Here is an 18,316-nt window from a genome sequence, read left to right as displayed (position 1 = left end):
TGCCTCCAACCTACTTTTTTTTTTTTTGGTTGGGTTTATGTGTGCCCTAATTCTACATGAGAGTGAAAATCGGAGTAAAGAAATAAGATAAAAGGAACTTTTTTACTGAGTTTATGTGGCATTCTGTTCTACAAAAAGTAAAGCTTTCATCTTTTAATCCGATATCCACTTAACTACATTACAGAAGATTTATTTTGACCCCCTCTTGTTTCATAAGGGGCTCAAAAGTCTGTAGCAATTTTTGACACTTTGTTATACTGTGTTTCTGACTCTCCTCCCCACATGCCCGCGCATGCTTACGCGCGCGCGCGCACACACACACACACACACACACACACACACACCCCTCCCTGCCTCATTTTCATACGGACACAAAGCATTGGGATAAAATGATGGTTCATTATAGTGGTACAGAGCTCTTATCTTCATCCGGCAAGAGTCATTTCCTTCCAAAGATTGAAATGCAAATGTGAAAATTAATGATAACTGCATTATCTGATAGCAGAGATAATACCAATTCACTGTCAGCGTAATACACAGTCATTCTACGATTTCCTCCGCTTCTCACAATATTCTTCTTACTGTCAGACTATATCTATGGTTAACTATGTTTCATAGGTTTCTGTTAATTTACTTCAAATGGCATTTCCCAGATCTTATATCTACCACATTTTCCCAATCAAAAAGGAAACGAAATCAGAACTGTAATCTCCAAGCCCTTCTTTGGACTAGTAAAGAGAAAGGGGAAAAAAAAAAAAAACCAAAAACCCTGTATCATTAGTGTGTGCTTCTATCTCCCAGAGGTCTTCCAGCTACCATTCCACTTTATGCAAAACACTCCCATCTTCTGGGTTCAAGGCACAAAGCAGAACTAACCCCATCATCTACATGCTGAACAGCAATTGGATGAGGCAACTTATTTACAGATTTGGTGATCAATTCGGCGTACAGATTTGATGCACAGATGCAACAAGTACACAATCTGATTTTATGCTAGACATTTACTCTTGAAAACATACTTGCATTAAAATTTCCTTAACTCCATCACATTTTCAGCCCAGTTAAATAGAACATAGTTAATATAATCTGATGATGACTTTCACATAGCAAAATGATTTTGCAGAGTGAATTCACCATGCAGATGTTAAATGAAGGTGCATCGTCTGTAAGGCATTGTAATGGCTACTATGGCACAATTGCCAAAATTATATGAAAAGTAATATTAGAGCTATTTATTGAGCACTATGAAGCCTCGAGCTCCGTGTTTGACACAGAAAATCTCATTAATGAGGTAGTGATTATTATGAGCCCCATTTTATAAACAAAGAAACTGAGGCCTTGAGTTATTAACTTACTCAAAGTCACAAAATTCATGAGTGGCAGGGCCAAGATATAAATGGAAGAAATATTTTTATTTCTTCCCCACTCATTATACTACCCCCAAAATAAGTTTCCTTCTATGGAAACTCAGATTTCTATTTAACAATCTAGGAGCACGTTGTACTGTTCTGTAATATATAATACAAAAAAAAAATCCGAATTTTATTCTAGTAATTCATCAAATCTTCAATACAAGGTGTGATTTTCTACTTTATTTTTAAAAAGTTTTTGTAACATTTATGTATTTTTGAGAGGCAAAGAGAGACAGAGCACAAGCAGGGGAGGGGTACAGAGACAGGGAGACACAGAATCCGAAGCAGGCTCCAGACTCTGAGCTGTTAGCACAGAGCCTGACTTGAACCCACAAACCATGAGATCATGACCGGAGCCAAAGTCAAATGCTCAACCAACTAAGCCACCCAGGTGCCCTGTACTTTATTTTTATTGAAACATCTCAAGCACTTAACATGTAAATACGAAAATAAAAGCGCATGTTTTTCTTGACAAGGGTGTGTCAAAGAATCTAAGGGACTGCTTGATCAAAATTATATCTGTGCATACTTTTATTGATATATATTTCTTGAGATACATTATTTGCACAATTTGAGTAGTGTGATATGTTCATTTACTAAAGCTCCTGGAAATTTCAATTATAGTAGTTGTAAGCCTAATGGTAGGACTTAGATACATTCAATATTAAACCAGAGAAATCAGATTATTCACTATTCCCAAGTGCAAAAGAGGTAACCATGTTTTTAACAATGTAAACTAGAGAACTGGTATTCTTAGAGTTGATATAAGATGTGACTTTTGAGGTGTTCATTTCATAGAGGTAGATGATGAATTTATAGTGATTTATCTGAATTTTCTCCCCTGAGTCTCCTTCTGAATCTAAATACAGAAGTCAGAACCCAAGACTTTGGCCATAGATTGTGGTTCTAAAGATTTCTTAAAATAAGCGAGAGCCAAAGATGTAAATCCTATTTCAAAATAAGGTCCATATTCTAACTGTCGGTTGGTGTGAAAGGTTCTATGGTAAGAGAAGACCATTAACATCAAGCAAATCCCACCCTCTCCCAAGCTGTCCGCTGGACACTTTCCACACATCATTTCTTTCAAATTTCATCCACATAACAATGTTTCAAGGTAGCTATTATTATTCCCATTTTAAAGGTAAGCAAACCAAGGCCTGGGCTATGTCATATGCCTAAGGTCACAAGACTGTTAAGTGGCAGCATGTGAACTCAAACACAGATCTGACTCTAGAATTTGTTCAGTTTCTTCCGTAGTTGAAACCATTCTCTACTTTCCAGGTTCACATGCTTAAATATTAGTTGCATCAGTCACCTAAACACAACGCACAAATAATTTTAAAAGATTGAAGAAGAGAAATGGCATCCCAAAGAAATATGGATGGCATCATACTATACCTTTGGACTTCTCCCTACACCTTTCATGATTATTAGTGCATAATAATTACTTATTGAATAATTAAATGTATAAGACTATTGGTAAACTGAAGTACTTACAAGGGTGATGACAGGAAGAAGAGTATTTATTTAGAAAGGAGAGAGAAATGATATATGAAGTACAGGCAAATGCAGATGAGGAGACAGTAGAGACCAAGTATCATATCAATTAGGTTCTCAGCAAGGTAGTATCAGGGTAATTTTTTTTAAAAGCAAGAAAGAAAAGTAAAACTTAAAAACAGTTCCTTGAGATATGGAAATAATGAGGTAATGACATTTACATTGGCCTGAACCTTACAAGCTTAGTGTGCGTCTAGCTCTCCCTTCCAACAGAGAAAGATTCATAAAAAATGTGAAGAATATTTAAGAGTCACAAATATTTAAACATTAAAAAATTTCACCATAGAAATGTTTACAGATGTAAGATAATTTTTCTAAAGACTATTTAGGTTCCACCTAATCATAAGAGTTAACAAAGGTGTGAGCAATTACTAAATGTACCTTTTAGTTGAATAACAAGTAAGAGAACAAAAAATTGGCACTGGGGGATTTGCATATGATAAAAATAGAACACTTCAGAAGAGTTGATACATTACTGAAGTGAGCCATCGGGAAAGGTTGTGGAGTGGACTTCAATCAAACTCTTTAAAAAATATATATATAAATCCTGTTCTATCTTAAATGATGTCAGCTCTATGCCTCTAATTCTTTAGATCATTTTCCTTGTCTTTTGATTCTGCTCTATTTTTATTTAGAGAAAGCTGTCTATCTTAGGTTGATGCCAAGGACTGGGTGGGAGGATTTTAAAATTAGGAGACCTTAAAATCACACCTGGCTCATTACCTCACATCTTGACCAATTATTTGCAGTTAAATTCAAAACTAGATGCTTAGTATTTTTTTTTTAATTTTTTTTTTTCAACATTTATTTATTTTTGGGACAAAGAGAGACAGAGCATGAATGGGGGAGGGGCAGAGAGAGAGGGAGACACAGAATCAGAAACAGGCTCCAGGCTCTGAGCCATCAGCCCAGAGCCTGACGTGGGGCTCGAACTCACGGACCGCGAGATCGTGACCTGGCTGAAGTCGGACGCTCAACCGACTGCGCCACCCAGGCGCCCCGATGCTTAGTATTTTTAAAGTTGTATCAGATATATTACCGGGCTTTAAAAAAAAATGCTGACAATTTTAAATGGTCTGCTTCAAGACTCGACAATTCAAAAGCCTTTATAATGATCAGTAATATTTTATGTGTAGGACCTAATTCTCACAGAATCCTTATGAAGTGTGAATGTCATTTTCTACATTTTACAAATGGCAATATAGGAACAGAGAAAGCAAGCAACTTGACAAAAATCACCCAGCAAATAAGTGGCAAATCCAGAATTTGAACCTTAGAATACAGAACACAACTTCTAACTGTTTGGAATCCGTCACTAAAACTTGGACGATTTTCTCCCCTTTATACACTTGGAAAGTACCAACACCGTTTTGCAAATAACAAAAATCGGGGTGAAATAGAGATATAATCGCTATTATACTAGAGCAAAAGTGCGAAAACATCCCCTATACTTTGTCCTGATTGAAGGAAAAGTAATGAAATTTTCTACCTTAAAATGCATATCCAACAGATATCCTTTTGTTATGAATCAACTTCATTAATTTAGGGGTTTCAAAATAATTAACCCCCTCTTTTTTGGTAAAATACCTGAAGGGAAAAATCTGTGATCAATTTTGCAACAAACAAACAAAAAAGAACTTTCTTATAGGTACATCTGCTTAGATACCTACCTTTTTCCTTTAAAGTTTTTTTTTTAATTTTTTTAACATTTATTTATTTTTGAAAGAGAGAGAGACAGAGAACAACACAGCACAAGCGGCTGAGGGGCAGAGAGAGAGGAAGACAAAGAATCAGAAGCAGGTTCCAGGCTCTGAGTTGTCAGCACACAGCCCAAAGCAGGGCTCGAGTTCACAAACCGTGAGATCATGACCTGAGCTGAAGTTGGATGCTCAACCAACTGAGCCACCCAGGCGCCCCTAAAGTTTTTACATATTCAAGTGTGCCAAAGAAAAGAGCATAAACATGTTCACTATAACAACTAAATAATAATTTCATTAAATCAGATACATAAAAGAAATTTAACTCAACAGTGAAACATCTCATCCTGGATGACACATCATTCTTTACCTTGCTCCTCTCTCTCTGTCTCTAAGTTAATAAGACAAGTTTACTTCCGGAAAAGCTTCCCGAAAAAGGCGGCATTGGGTATGCCCATGTGTTTAATAATTTACCACTGCGTGAATGTGCTTACATACTCCCAAGCCACAGGGAATACAGTGGGCCCCAGACCATCAGAAAGAAGAAAATCTGCCCCTTACAAGTTTCCACCATTGAAAGAGCAGCCAGAATGTACACTTTGTAAGTAGGCATATCCAAAAGGCCATTAAATCTAATTAATTTTAAATGTAAAAACTCTAAGCAGCACACATATGCCTAATTCCACGAATAAAAAACAGCACAATACAAACTTCATCTATCCTTTTGAAATTAAATGTAATCCTCAAGGAAAAAAAAATGAAATTTTCCAAAGATTTTTTAAATTTTAATCCAAGGAATTCTTTCCTCTACCGAGAAGACAGAAACATTATGCTATAAGGGGAAAATGCCAGAAGTCTACAACTTCTTCCATTCCCTTAAAAAGTGGTATAATGGCACTTTAAATATAACACATTTTGATCCAAAATCTTGTATAACCATTATGTTGTATGTATACAGAATACAAACATTTGTGTGTATCATGAATAACATTAGAAATGACATCATAATAATCAGCTATACTGCATCTTCATTTTTGTTTGCATTATATTTTCCAGCTGCTGGTTTCAGAAAATTACCACTGGAGTCCTTCTCTTCTTCACGCACAGCAGAGAGCAATTTGCAAAGTCATGCAAGGGTGAAAATGTGATTGAAATATAGGGATCTTTCTTAATGAAAAATGTTACTGCTTTAGAAATTATGGCTAAAACTATTTCAAAACCTCGCTTATATCTTTTAAGTCCTATGACATAATAGTCTCCATTTATAAATATACCATCAATTGTAAATTACTTGGCACCAAATATAAAGAGTTTTTTTTAGTGAGTTCGTATGAACTGTATATATTTACATAAAATTATGTTGGTGTTTAGGAGTATTTTCATCATTTTTTTTTCTTGAAATGATTAAATATCAGGATTTTTAAAATCAAATTAAATTTTCATTCATGAAAATGTTGCCAAAACCTTCAATCAAATAGGAGTATCCGTTAATATTTTCTAAACTTCTAAATATATATTGAGATTTAATCTACAATTTACAATATGACTAAACTAAAAATATTTCTTTATAGTATTACTGTTACTTGTTTAAATGTGTTAAAATTATTCCCAAATTGAATGTAGATATAGCATCAAGATTTTTGTTCGAAAGAAACCCAAAAAGGCAAGTAGAATGAAGTAATTCTTATGTGACTGTGGAGTGAGAAAAAAATGAAGATTTTAAGCAGAAGAAACATTGGTTTTTCTAGTTTATTTAACAGAAAGATAAAAAACCTTCTTTAAATAATGTTACCTTAAACTCCCATGTAACCTCCATTCACACACACAAATATATATATGTATACGTATATATATATATATATATATATATATACACACACATGTATATACATACATACATACATACATGAGCTGAGATTGTAAGAGTTTTACAACCTAATTAAAATTTAAGAGGAAAAAAGTGAATTCCTGATAGTAGCAACAACCGGTTGAATTTTAAATTTTCTGTCCTACCTGGTCCATCCCAATCATCTGTCTCAACTCCAGGCTGGCCTGGCTTTTCTGACTGTGTGTCCCCATCTGATTCTGCTGTCTCCTGGACTCCTTCATCATCACCTGAAAACACCAACACAGAGAAAAAAGGGGAAATAGTTAAAGCTCTCTATTTGACATTCAGATCCGGTAAAGGGATGCCCTTAGAGTATGTCTAAGCATATGTTGGTTACATATATTTGTCATTATGCAGAGAAAATGACTATGATTAATCATTTTGATACCTACTGTGGATTTATAGTAAAGAAAATCAGCATTAGTCATCAATACATGAATACATAAATAAAGTTAACTGCTATAAACAAAAACATTTCTGTAAAAAATTCAGTGTTATTAATATTTTATGTAAGAATAAAATTTAAAAAGCAGTGTGTAATTACCACTTTTAATATGGAAAACCTTAACTCTTGTATTTCCAAATAATAATTTTTATAAAGGCAAGATGCAGCAAAACAAAAACAAAGCAATTAACTGGCTTAGGGTAAGACATATTTAGGTTTGGGGCCGAATTTAGATTATTTTGAAGATTCCGTCCCCCCTCCCCCCCCAGCTTTTAGCTTGCTAAAACCTATTTTTTAAATGGGTATAAAAAGGCCATAAATAATTAGCATATGAGATGAGCCAGTGACTCAAGTCTTCACAATGCAAGAAACTATAAAGCTATACTTGAGAAGTGAAGTGAGTTCACAGTTTCATGTTTTCATTTCCACGTAAGAAAAAAAATGTTATATTTTTTGAGCGAGAGTATAGTTATGGCAAAGAACATATGTTAACAAGGCAAGTGCATATCAAGAGGTCTAATTTATAAGAACCTTCACTTTAAGTAATAAAGCAACTCATTTATAGGAAAGTAATCCATGGTAACATGGTACACACAAAAATATTGCAAAATATACCTACTATAAATGGTAATAGAGATCAGAAAACCGAATAACAAGAAAATGCGATGTCATACCAAATTTGTTCCAAAATGGATACCAAAAACATGGCAATTAAATGTTGAATCTAATAATGCTAAAAACTTTAAATTAAATTGCTTGCCCATCTAGGCTTTCTCTGAAGTATTTTCCACATAGTTGTGCAAATCTATAATAATACTTAAGTTTTTATATGATTATAACAAAAAATACATTGAATTCTTAACATCTTTACAAGTAACACAGAAATAACAAAATTTTCAGGAAGCAATTCTTATTGCAAAGACATTAATGTGATGTTGATGAGTTTTGAATGTTAAAGTCCATAAATTTTGTATTTCATTTCCATATATAGCTTCACAAAATGAATCATTTTTAAAAAGCGGAATAAAGGTAGAGAGAATGCAGAAACCCAGTGACAACTCTGTTGTCACCATTTCCATAGCACAGGATCATTGGCTCTGGTGGGTGACAAAGAATAAAAAAGATACCCCCACACCGCCAAACCCATGTTTGGAATTGAAGGATCTTTGAAAGTTGAGTTCTCTCTTCTTTTCAGGATGACTACAATGAATAGCAAGGGAATTATTTCCATAAAATAATAGATACTGAGCATTTACCATGTTTAAGGAACTGTGGTAGATATAGCAGGATATATATGGAAAAATACAATACTTTTTTGGAAGGAGCATAAGACCCATTTAAGAGAGTAAGTTCACAAATAATGAGAGTGCAAGACAAGGTCCAAGTGCCATAAGAAAGGTACAAAGACTCAGGAGTAAGATAAGACTTTTAATCTGTGCTCCTTTTTATAGGTCACATAGAAGAACATGGACACATCAACCAATTATCTTACAAGATCAGTGGAAGAGTTCTGCTCTCACTTCTCAGACGCAAAGAGGGATGGTTCTCAGCCTGCATAGACAAGTAGGCTGTACAGCCTTTTAATATTTTCAAATGCTGTGAACCCTGAACCAAGTGCCCCTCAGCCCAACCCTCCCTGCCCCAGCCCCTGTCTAGTGTGCCCCCTCCTATCTCCCCTAATCCAGAGACTAGGGGTTTACGTCTATTCAGCAAGAGGTTTATGGCATCTGCTCTGATCGGTCAGAGCCCAAGTTGTACCAGTTGTTAAGTACTTTGAAACGTATGCCCACATATATGTGAGTATTGAACTAAAGCTGTGCAGGTAGCAGACTGGCATAACTGGACTCATTAAGTATTAGCTCTGGCAGAAAACCCTGATGCTTTCTATGAGCTAGTTATTCTCGGCTTGCCCCTTCCTGATGGCCTCAATTGACTCTCTTCCCTCTATGTCCTACTTTGTACTTTGTGCCCCATGAAGCAGAATTCTGTGGACCCCATCACTGGGGCTGCTTTGTTCTCTTATTCCTGGGCGGGTTCAATCAATGGGAGGCACTTACAAGATGAGAGGACCAGGGGGCAGGAAGAGAGAAGACAGGTACATGTCCTCCAACCCCATCTTTTTTAGGGTCTCCAGGTGGGAGCAATGGCTGTGCTGTACGTGGGCACTCTTAAGCGGCTCATATGCTTCTCCCACACTCCCGCAGCACTATCACTTCCCATGACTCTTCAGATCAGGAGAGCTAACAGCTTCTCACTGTTGCCCGCCATCGGTGCTCCCCATCCCTTGTTGGTTTGGTTTCCTTAACCGTCTCCATACTTTGCACACTGTCTCTTCACCAAACTCTCTTTAGCAAAACCCACTGGCCAAGTTATCAGTTTCCTTCTGGGACCCTTACTGAAGTACTCAATTTCTTCCAAACCTCCTTATGTAATTATGTTCATAGTTTTTTGTCCAGTCATGCATAGTAAGCTTTCTTTAAACAGAGTCACTTATTGAGCACTGGGTGTTATATGTTAAGTAATGAATCACTAATTTCTACTCCTGAAACTAATTATTACATTATATGTTAACAAATTAGAATTTAAATAAAAACTTCAAAAAAGCAGACTCACTTTTTATAACATACAAACATATTTTTTTAATGAAAATTTTCTCATCACTGCTATAAAAGAAAAATCAGGATTAGATGCTCCTAATAGAAGGTAATAATGAACATAAATACAATAAAAATAAAGGTAACATTACTAACTTCTAGATATTGTGTTTATTGAGACTCTGAGCCTCTGGTCTCATTTCCCTGTGATAGAAAGGAAGAGTAACAAGTTATTTAAGTCACAGTAATATGAAGATGAAACATTTTCACTGATCCACAAAGAATGCAAAAAGCTTGAAAACCTTCTCACCAAATGATTCAATGCTACTTAATACAATAATCCATGTAGCACCTTAATCTTCTGGTACCTCCAGGATAGCAGACCCAATTGGGGGAAATATGACCTTTACAACACTTTATTTTTCACGGACACTGGAGCCCACAGACTGAGTGGAGGTTTAATTCAGGGGAATAACGCAGGGGAATTTACAAAGGAAAATGTCTTCCCCAACAGTGAAGAGTAAAGAATGCAACCTATAACTTTAAACGGTGTCCGTTTCTTCTAAGCACTTTTCTCATGTCTTATGAATCTTGAAACAAGGAAATCTGAGCAAGGTTGGGGGTGGGGGGAGGACTCTGGAGATGATCTGACCCAAATTAGAGAAATTTACTGATTACAAAATCGATGCACAGATAGGGTAACTTATGTATGATCTTAGAGCCACTATATTTATTTCTGCATCAGTCACCCCTCCCAAACCTTCACATGCTGGACCAATTAAGTGTTTCCCGGTCATCACAGGGGTGACTGATGGAAGCAGCTTTTAGTAGATATCCTTTCCTCAACAAGTAAGAAGCAGGATTATAGGGGAGCATGAAGAGGCATCATAAAGGCCACCACAAACAGCACTTTATACAAGGTTAGGAATTAAATTTGAGTCTTCTACCTGCCTGTCTAGCATTCTTTCCAAAATATCCTTTCTTGCCTCTCCTATACTCCACCCCCACCAGTTGAGTAGAGAACCATGCATACCTGGAATAGCTGAATAATCCCAGAGCAAGACATACCCAAGCAAGCATGGGACATGCTGTTAAAAATTACATATCCCCCCCCCCAAAAAAATTACAGATCCAAGGGCTCAGATAGTAGAATTCTGGGTAGAACCATTTGGATAAATTAAGTTCTATATGCAGATATTAACTATATCATCTTGATGGCCACACAAAGGAGTAAATCTTTCTGAATTTTGCTATTACATTTAAATTGTTGGAAACTCGTGATGCCATGCAAAATTTACTCAATTGTGAACATTTATAGTGCATATTTCTGAAGATACAATGAGATATATACTTTCCCTTAAGGACCATATAATCTAGTAAAGGAGAGAGGTAATATGCATAAGAGAAGTAACCACTGATAAAAAACCATAATCAGGGTAGTCCATGAATAATTCCAAATGAAAACACATAAGATACAGAAATTCAGAGACCAGAAGCGTAAAATGACATTGACCAATGGAGAACCTAGTATAATTAATTCTGGAGTTCTTCACATTGAAGTCAATGAAATATTTAAGTAGGGGGTTGATATGATCATGTGACACAAATACAGTAACCAACATATATTTATTGAGTTTCCGTGAACATGTTTTTTCCTCAGACATCTGGTCTTTGGGTCCCCCCCTTACTTGTTCTATAACCACAATCTGACTCATGTCTCAGACATTCTTGCCCAAAAACTTTTGTGCGACTATAGTTAAGTCTACTTTGAAATATTTTATTAGGTAAATTACATATTTGGAAGGAAAAATAATGAGAAGTATAGTGGGAAAAAGGGATGTTTCGAAGACTATATTGTGGAGGAATCACAATAATCATGAAAATCAGAAGTTAAAAGAATTCCCCTGAATCTGTAAATGTTTATCTTTATTGAAGAGAGATGAAATAAACCATTCTTTATTAATATATTAAAATAAATTTGGAGTCCCAGGCACTGTGCTGAGCACTAAGAATATAAAACAAAGATGGTTCTGCTTCTCATATAACTTCAGACTAGGACAGAGACAAATCACTAATTGCAATCTTGTGTGGCAAGTGCTTTAGTGAGAGCAGTCCAAGACGTGACAGGAGCACACAGGCATGACACCTAACCCAGACTTGGTGCAGTAGAAGGTTCCTGGAGGAAAGAGCCAATAACATTTCTGAAATTCTGGAGGCGTTATCTTACATAAAACTGAATTCTGTAGGTTTCATGCCCTGAGGCTCCATAACTGAAAACCATTTCTCAGATTAAAAATGAAAGTCATCTCCCCAAAGAATTCCATATAGAAAACATTACAGTAATTAAGTTGCTGTGCAGGAAACATGGTGGTGAAACTGACCACATTTCAATGATGTGACAGTAGAATCCATACAAAGTTTTAAGATGCTAAGAGAAATAATTTGAGAACTGCTCTTACAGTATGATGGTTGAATGCATGAAGTCATTTCGTTCATTCAGTATAGGCTAAATTTACCCAGGATCATTCTCATCTAATATCTCGGGGAAAAATAGCAGGATGACTACAAATCTCAGCAGACCTTGATGCACACAGAAATTTGGTAAATCACTCAAAATGAAAAAAATATAATTTAGCCTATTAGAGGCTTGATTGAACTAGTAATTTCATATAATAAAATACTTTCATTAAGTGTCACTTAACTGCCAGATTGGAACTATTGAGCTTAGATTTCAACTTGCACCAACATCTGGAGCAATACTCAGTATTGATAATCCTGATTCATGGAACAATTTGCTCTAATTTGTTTCATTATGCAGCACATATAATTAGAACTACTGAAAATAAATATTGCAGAGTATTTAGTTAAGGAAACACTGTAAAGATAGTTGATTGTATACAATTAACAGCTCAAAAGAAATTACATTTTGCAACTGTTTTAAGCTATTTTAAAACTGGGTAAATGTGCAATATATATCACATTAAGAAAAATAAACTCAGGACAGGAGACTAGTTTAAAGCCCTTGATCAGTTATTTAATCATGTTTCTTAAAGAAAAAAATGCGAAAAAGGAAAAGATGACCAAAAACATAAGACTGTCATATGAAGTGACACACATGGGTGCAGAAAACAAAAGGGGCTGGAATTAAATTTTTATTCATCTCCATATCTGCACATAAAGATGAATAAAGGCAGAGAACAGGTCTGCATGCTTGGGTTCTATATTAAACCTAAACATGGCTAACATTTCTTGACCACCCCTCAGCACTAGTTAAATGTTTTGTGAACACCACATCAGCCCTGCCATGCAATGTTATCCCCGTATTTCAGAAGAGTAAGCCAAGAGGCAGATATGTGAGAAGATGCCCAGGCATAGTGCTAGCAAGTGGAACATCCAAGAACTGACCCCAAGTCACTCTGACTCCAGCGACCATACTCCAAACCTACTAGGATATTACAGTGAATCTCTACTGATGATCAAGCAACAAAGATAGCTGCTTCTCCTCTCCATATATAATAGGCCTTGTTCCTTCACTATGCTTACATATTAAAATGAAAGATTTAATGGATATAATATTTAGAAGCATTATTTTTCTGAAGGTATACTGTTGGACTTGGAACTCAGTAAAATCAACTACACATAGATGCTTAATCAATTACCATTACTCGCTGACGAGTTATAAAATTAGATCTTGGTTTCATTCTTTTTACCCTAACCTACTGCAGTATCATTACATTTGCTAATTAATTGCCTTCAGCACATTATTTCTATTTAATAACTAAAATATGTCACATTTGTCAACTTTTAGACCCTTCATCTTCCGAGTTTATCTCAGGAAACTAACTCTCATTTTTATGGTAATGTTTTTATCTAATTCATTTTTAATCTTTTTACTAATGAAAAATGAAATGATTAAAAAACAATTTAATCGAATATGAAATCTCTGAATTACTTTTAAGAAAACACTATTTTTTCCCTTCACAATAGGGACTTGCTTCTTTCCCTTTCAATATAGTTATTCTCATGGAAAATTTATACACAGAACTTTATTTTGATACTAATCCAACCCCAACTTCTTTGTGATTTGAATGGAAATGACTTTATTGACCATTGTTTTTTATTTACTTCTATTTTTGATTCTTATATGTTTGAAATCAGTACTCTAAGTAGCTTATGAAAAATGGCATGAATAATTAATAGCCAAGATAATAATGACAAGTTTGTTAAGATGCTGCTTCAAAAGCTTTGTTGGTAGGAAAAGGACAAGAAGACAGAAAAGGATGCTAGGAAGAGAACTGCAGAAAGAGCTAGGAATGCATTTGACATCCATTCATTTAGTTGCTAAATTCTTTATTCACATACTTTTAAATAGAAATTTCAGTGTATGTTTAGCAAAGCACAAACACATTTAATGGAGTAACCACTATATATATCCAGAGACCAATTCATAAAAAGATGAAACAGAATAAATGTCAAGCGGTAACAAAATCTATAATATTTCTAAAATTATGGCTATGGAGTTAATGGTTTTCCATTGCAAGATTAAACTCTTTTGTTGCTCTTTTAAAAGATATCATACATATTTTGTGGGCCCTTCCATTTTCCTTAGTCTAGTTTTCAGAATCAATGAGAGCCCTATAGGGGGAAATTGAAGGTGTTATTGAGCAATATAATACACAGCACAAATGACTCGGGGAAATGCACCAGAATACAGTCTTTCGAACACATGAAACAGAATCTTCAAATTCCGTATTAGGTATTGTTGGCAAGGTGGTCAAAGCAGCAGCTCTCCTTGCTAGGCAAAAATAATTTCAAAACCATAAACACCTTTTCACCCAAAGTTAGACATTCCTGTATAAATTAAAGATTTGCCACATACTGAGAAAGCCACTTTTTCAGCACAAATAGCAGCAGTGTTTGCCAGCAGTCATACAAGAAAACAGCCCTCCTCAACCCTGCTCCTTTAATCCATGTAGTTCCTATCAATATTAACCTCTTATAGAAATTCTTGTACAATAAAACTATTGAACTTTCTTGACTAAGAGTGTTACTGTAGCTGTTAGTCATCCCTATAATGTATTTCGCAATCAGCTAAATCATCAAAGTATTTTTTAACAATGAACAGTTCAGAAGTGACAGATCTACTTTCTTGTTCACACTGCTTATCAGAGAATAGATATCACATATGTTTTCCAGGTGCTTCCTATAGTTAGGATACCTTCACAGAAGCCGCTCATGAAAGATAAGGTCATAAAAGAGATGAAAAATGTGTGAGCTTCATACACTTATGGTTTTATCATCAGACAAGATAGCTTTGGTTAAAGGACTGTAACAGTCAAAAACAGAAAACTACAGCTTTGTATTGAAGGGCGAGGACATTTAAGTTTACGATTCAGTTCTGGTTTGCTTTGCCTAATAGCCTCACGATATTGTTGGGCTTAAAACAACTGTTTGGTTATAGATTCATCAAACAAAAGCATCATGTTAAATTAACACTGCATTGTCAAAATTATAGATATGGTTATGTCGCCAGATACAAAAATAAAAATGTACAATTATTATCCCTTTTTGCCAATACCTAAGAAGATACCTAAACATTTCAACCATTTGATAAGAAAAGGTCCATTATTCTATGGACCTCTATGATGGTGTCTGACTTAAGTCTCCCTTAGATGTGCTATAAGCGTATAAGAAAATGTAGGGTTTTGCCATATTCTGGATAGTTATATTCAGTGGACAGTTATTTTTAAAAATGCATGCGATCTCCTTAATATGTCACTGTTTTGGCAATAACCTTTTATCATATTCCAGAACAGGAGCAATTAAACACGTCAATAGAATAGAGTCCACATTTATCTGATTATGAATTTTCAGACACTGGATTTCTGGATTTCAGACAATTGTGGATGACAGTGGTGACAGCCGTCCAGAGCTAAGTCTGCTACCTGGAGAAGAAACTCCTCTCTACGGTTAACGGGTGACCACCATAATTTGTGGCATTCTATCACAGCCAGTAAGAGGAAATTATTCAACACACTGATGTTTATGGTAGCTGTATTACATAAAAGTCACAGTGTTAATAACTCAGGAATAAAGGACAGTGGTTTATAAATTATTTCTACAGTCTTAAACACTTACCCCACATTTGAATATCATCTCCCATGTGAAAAGAGCTTTTCACAAAGTTTAAGTTCACTAAAGATCTGGTGCATAAGGGAAATATCCACATGCAATAAAATAAGGCAAATTCTCAGCAGTATATCATTCAAAAATTTCTGCTTCTTATTACTTTTCTCTATGGACACTTGAAAAAAATCAATATGTAAGCCAAGTGTGGGAGAATTAAAAAAAAAACCTACTTTAAAAAGATTTTTCTAAAATGTGTATCTCAAAGCTTGTCCTTATTGTCTCTTCCCTTTCTCCCTACCTACCCCACCCCTGCCCCCCAAAAAAACCCTCACTGAACTATTATATTCCATTCAGAAAAGGAGCACGTGGGTGCTGAAGCGTCCGACTTCAGCTCAGGCCATGATCTCACGGTTCATGGGTTCGAGCCCCATGTCGGGCTGTGCTGACAGCTCAGAGCCTGGAGCCTGCTTCGGATTCTCCCTCTCTGTCTGCTCCTCCCCCATTCATGCTCTGTCTCTCAAAAATAAACATTAAAAAAATTTTTTTTAAATAAAAAGACAAAGAAGAGGATCCTACACAGTTAAGGCACTTCTTGCTCCAAAGAAGAAAGTAATGCGTGATAATCTGTAAGTGAGGATACTCTCAACTGTAATTTATCTTTTACAGATCTGTTGTATTATCAAGAAACCGTCATTCCTTCAGTCTGCTGGCTTCGGTCTTCAAGATTCAAACCCAGCATTCATTTTAGGAAATCATCACCATCAACAACAACACAAAGTAAAGCCAAATCTCACAGTCTCTGAAATGGTCTCTTTAACAAGCCAGCCCGATCTACACAGAAAGACCAAGCCAGTTTAAGATGATGTCTGAACACTGCTTTCCATAGAACCTTATTGTTTATTCCTTCCTCTTTAACAAAATGATTTTTCCAAAGAGGCCTCATAATCCATTTAAGAATATGATTCATAAGCAATTACTCATTACCATAGTGTTCCATTACTACAATATAATTTACTAATTACAAACAGACTTTATTCAAGCCACACATACAAAGTGCTAAAGGCCAGCGGAGAATGAATATTCTGGGACAGCAACCAACAGCTTCAGTCTGTATCTGAAGGCCCTTTATCCAACACTAGTTCAGATACCTAATGACAAATGACTCTCAGAGCTCAAAACTAGGGGATAACAGTTATTTCTGCAGATAAACCCTACTTTTCTACTGCTTGCCAATTGAAATTACACCTTACCCCCATTTTCTCTCTCTACTATGGCTTATGGGAAGCTCGGATTTGCATTTAATGCTTCAGCTTTCAAGATATCTGTCTTCCTATTTTATGCTCCTTCTCGTCATTTCCTACCCTTCACCTTAGGGTCACTGTCATCTCTCTGGCCCACACCTATTTCTCCAGGGTCAACTCACACAACAATCTCCGTCGCCCTCTTTGCATGTTCATCAGGCTCTTGCCAACCATATGCTGTTCCATCTATCTGAAACATTATTACCTCTTTTTATCTAATTAATGCCTATTCAGCATTAGATGCCAGCTCAAGTATTATATCCTTAAAGGATACTTTCTCTGACCTTCCTCACTATGTCAAACCACCCTGTACCACTTGTGTGATTATTTTAGTAATGCCTGCCTCCCCACTATCATGTAAATTCCAGAATAGCCAGAGGCTTCCCTGTGTTTACTTACATGGTATCCACAGCATGCCCCACAATGTCTGATATAGCACATGTTCAATAAATATTTATCAAACTGGATAAAGTATGCATATTGAGTGAACTGACTGCATAATGCTTTGAGTCATTAACCCAATAATCAAGCAAAGGCATATAAAATCTATGCCCTTTGCATAAGCTGAAAACACTTCATAGTAACAGAATTTAGAGCTGGGCATGGTGCTGCCTGATCATAAAGACCACATTTGCCAGCCTCCCTTTTAGTGAGGTGGACCACTCATAAGACTAAGTTCAGGACAAGAGAACAGAAATAGGAGAGTTTTGTGGCAGCTTCCAGGAACCTATCCTTCTAGTTGAATCTAATCCTGATTAAGTTTGCATATCTGTGCAATAAAAAGGAAAAAAAATATATTCTAGGTCACATCAGCCTCATTCCAACTCAGATCCAAATCTAGCTTCTACCGCCAGTGGAGAGAGAGTCCCACGTATGCTATCACAATACCCATTCAGACTCTTTTTACCACAAGGTCTCCCCACACCACCTCCTCCCTCAGGGCCAGCAAGAGGTCCTTGGCTGCTGGTGATAACGCAGGAAAAACATAGATAGTATCCACAGCATCATCCAGATTTTTAGAAGCGTGGGAGAATTTTCCCCCCTTCTGCTCTAATTTTTAACACAGCACTTTCATGAGTGTCTGTGGTCTCTTTAGACACAGGGTGACTTATCCCATAATGGTAACAGATTTGGAATTCAGATATCTAAATACCAAGACATTTTGGGAACCTTACTCAAGGTTTTCTAAAAATGATGAATTTGAAACCACACTTCATGCTGGATCATTGCTATCTCCTCTGAGCTCACTCATATTGACCAAAGGTACTAATGGGGGTTGACTCAGGCTTTCTG

General features: G+C 36.0%; 1 protein-coding gene across 3 annotated transcripts in view; it reads right to left on the bottom strand.

The window, feature by feature from the left end:
* ZFPM2 (zinc finger protein, FOG family member 2) overlaps window positions 1–18,316 on the bottom strand; it is a 472,819-nt gene that overhangs the window by 343,931 nt on the left and 110,572 nt on the right. For all 3 annotated transcript variants that reach the window (XM_043601585.1, XM_043601583.1, XM_043601584.1), the window contains one exon: window positions 6,680–6,781. In XM_043601585.1, the coding sequence (XP_043457520.1) occupies window positions 6,680–6,781 (102 nt within the window). The remainder of the gene's footprint in view (window positions 1–6,679; window positions 6,782–18,316) is intronic.

This window comes from Prionailurus bengalensis, chromosome F2, assembly GCF_016509475.1.
Source record: "Prionailurus bengalensis isolate Pbe53 chromosome F2, Fcat_Pben_1.1_paternal_pri, whole genome shotgun sequence".
Classification (NCBI taxonomy): Eukaryota; Metazoa; Chordata; class Mammalia; order Carnivora; family Felidae; genus Prionailurus; species Prionailurus bengalensis.
The sequence above is the reverse complement of the archived record's forward strand: the minus strand, read 5'-3'. Positions and strand labels throughout refer to the sequence as shown.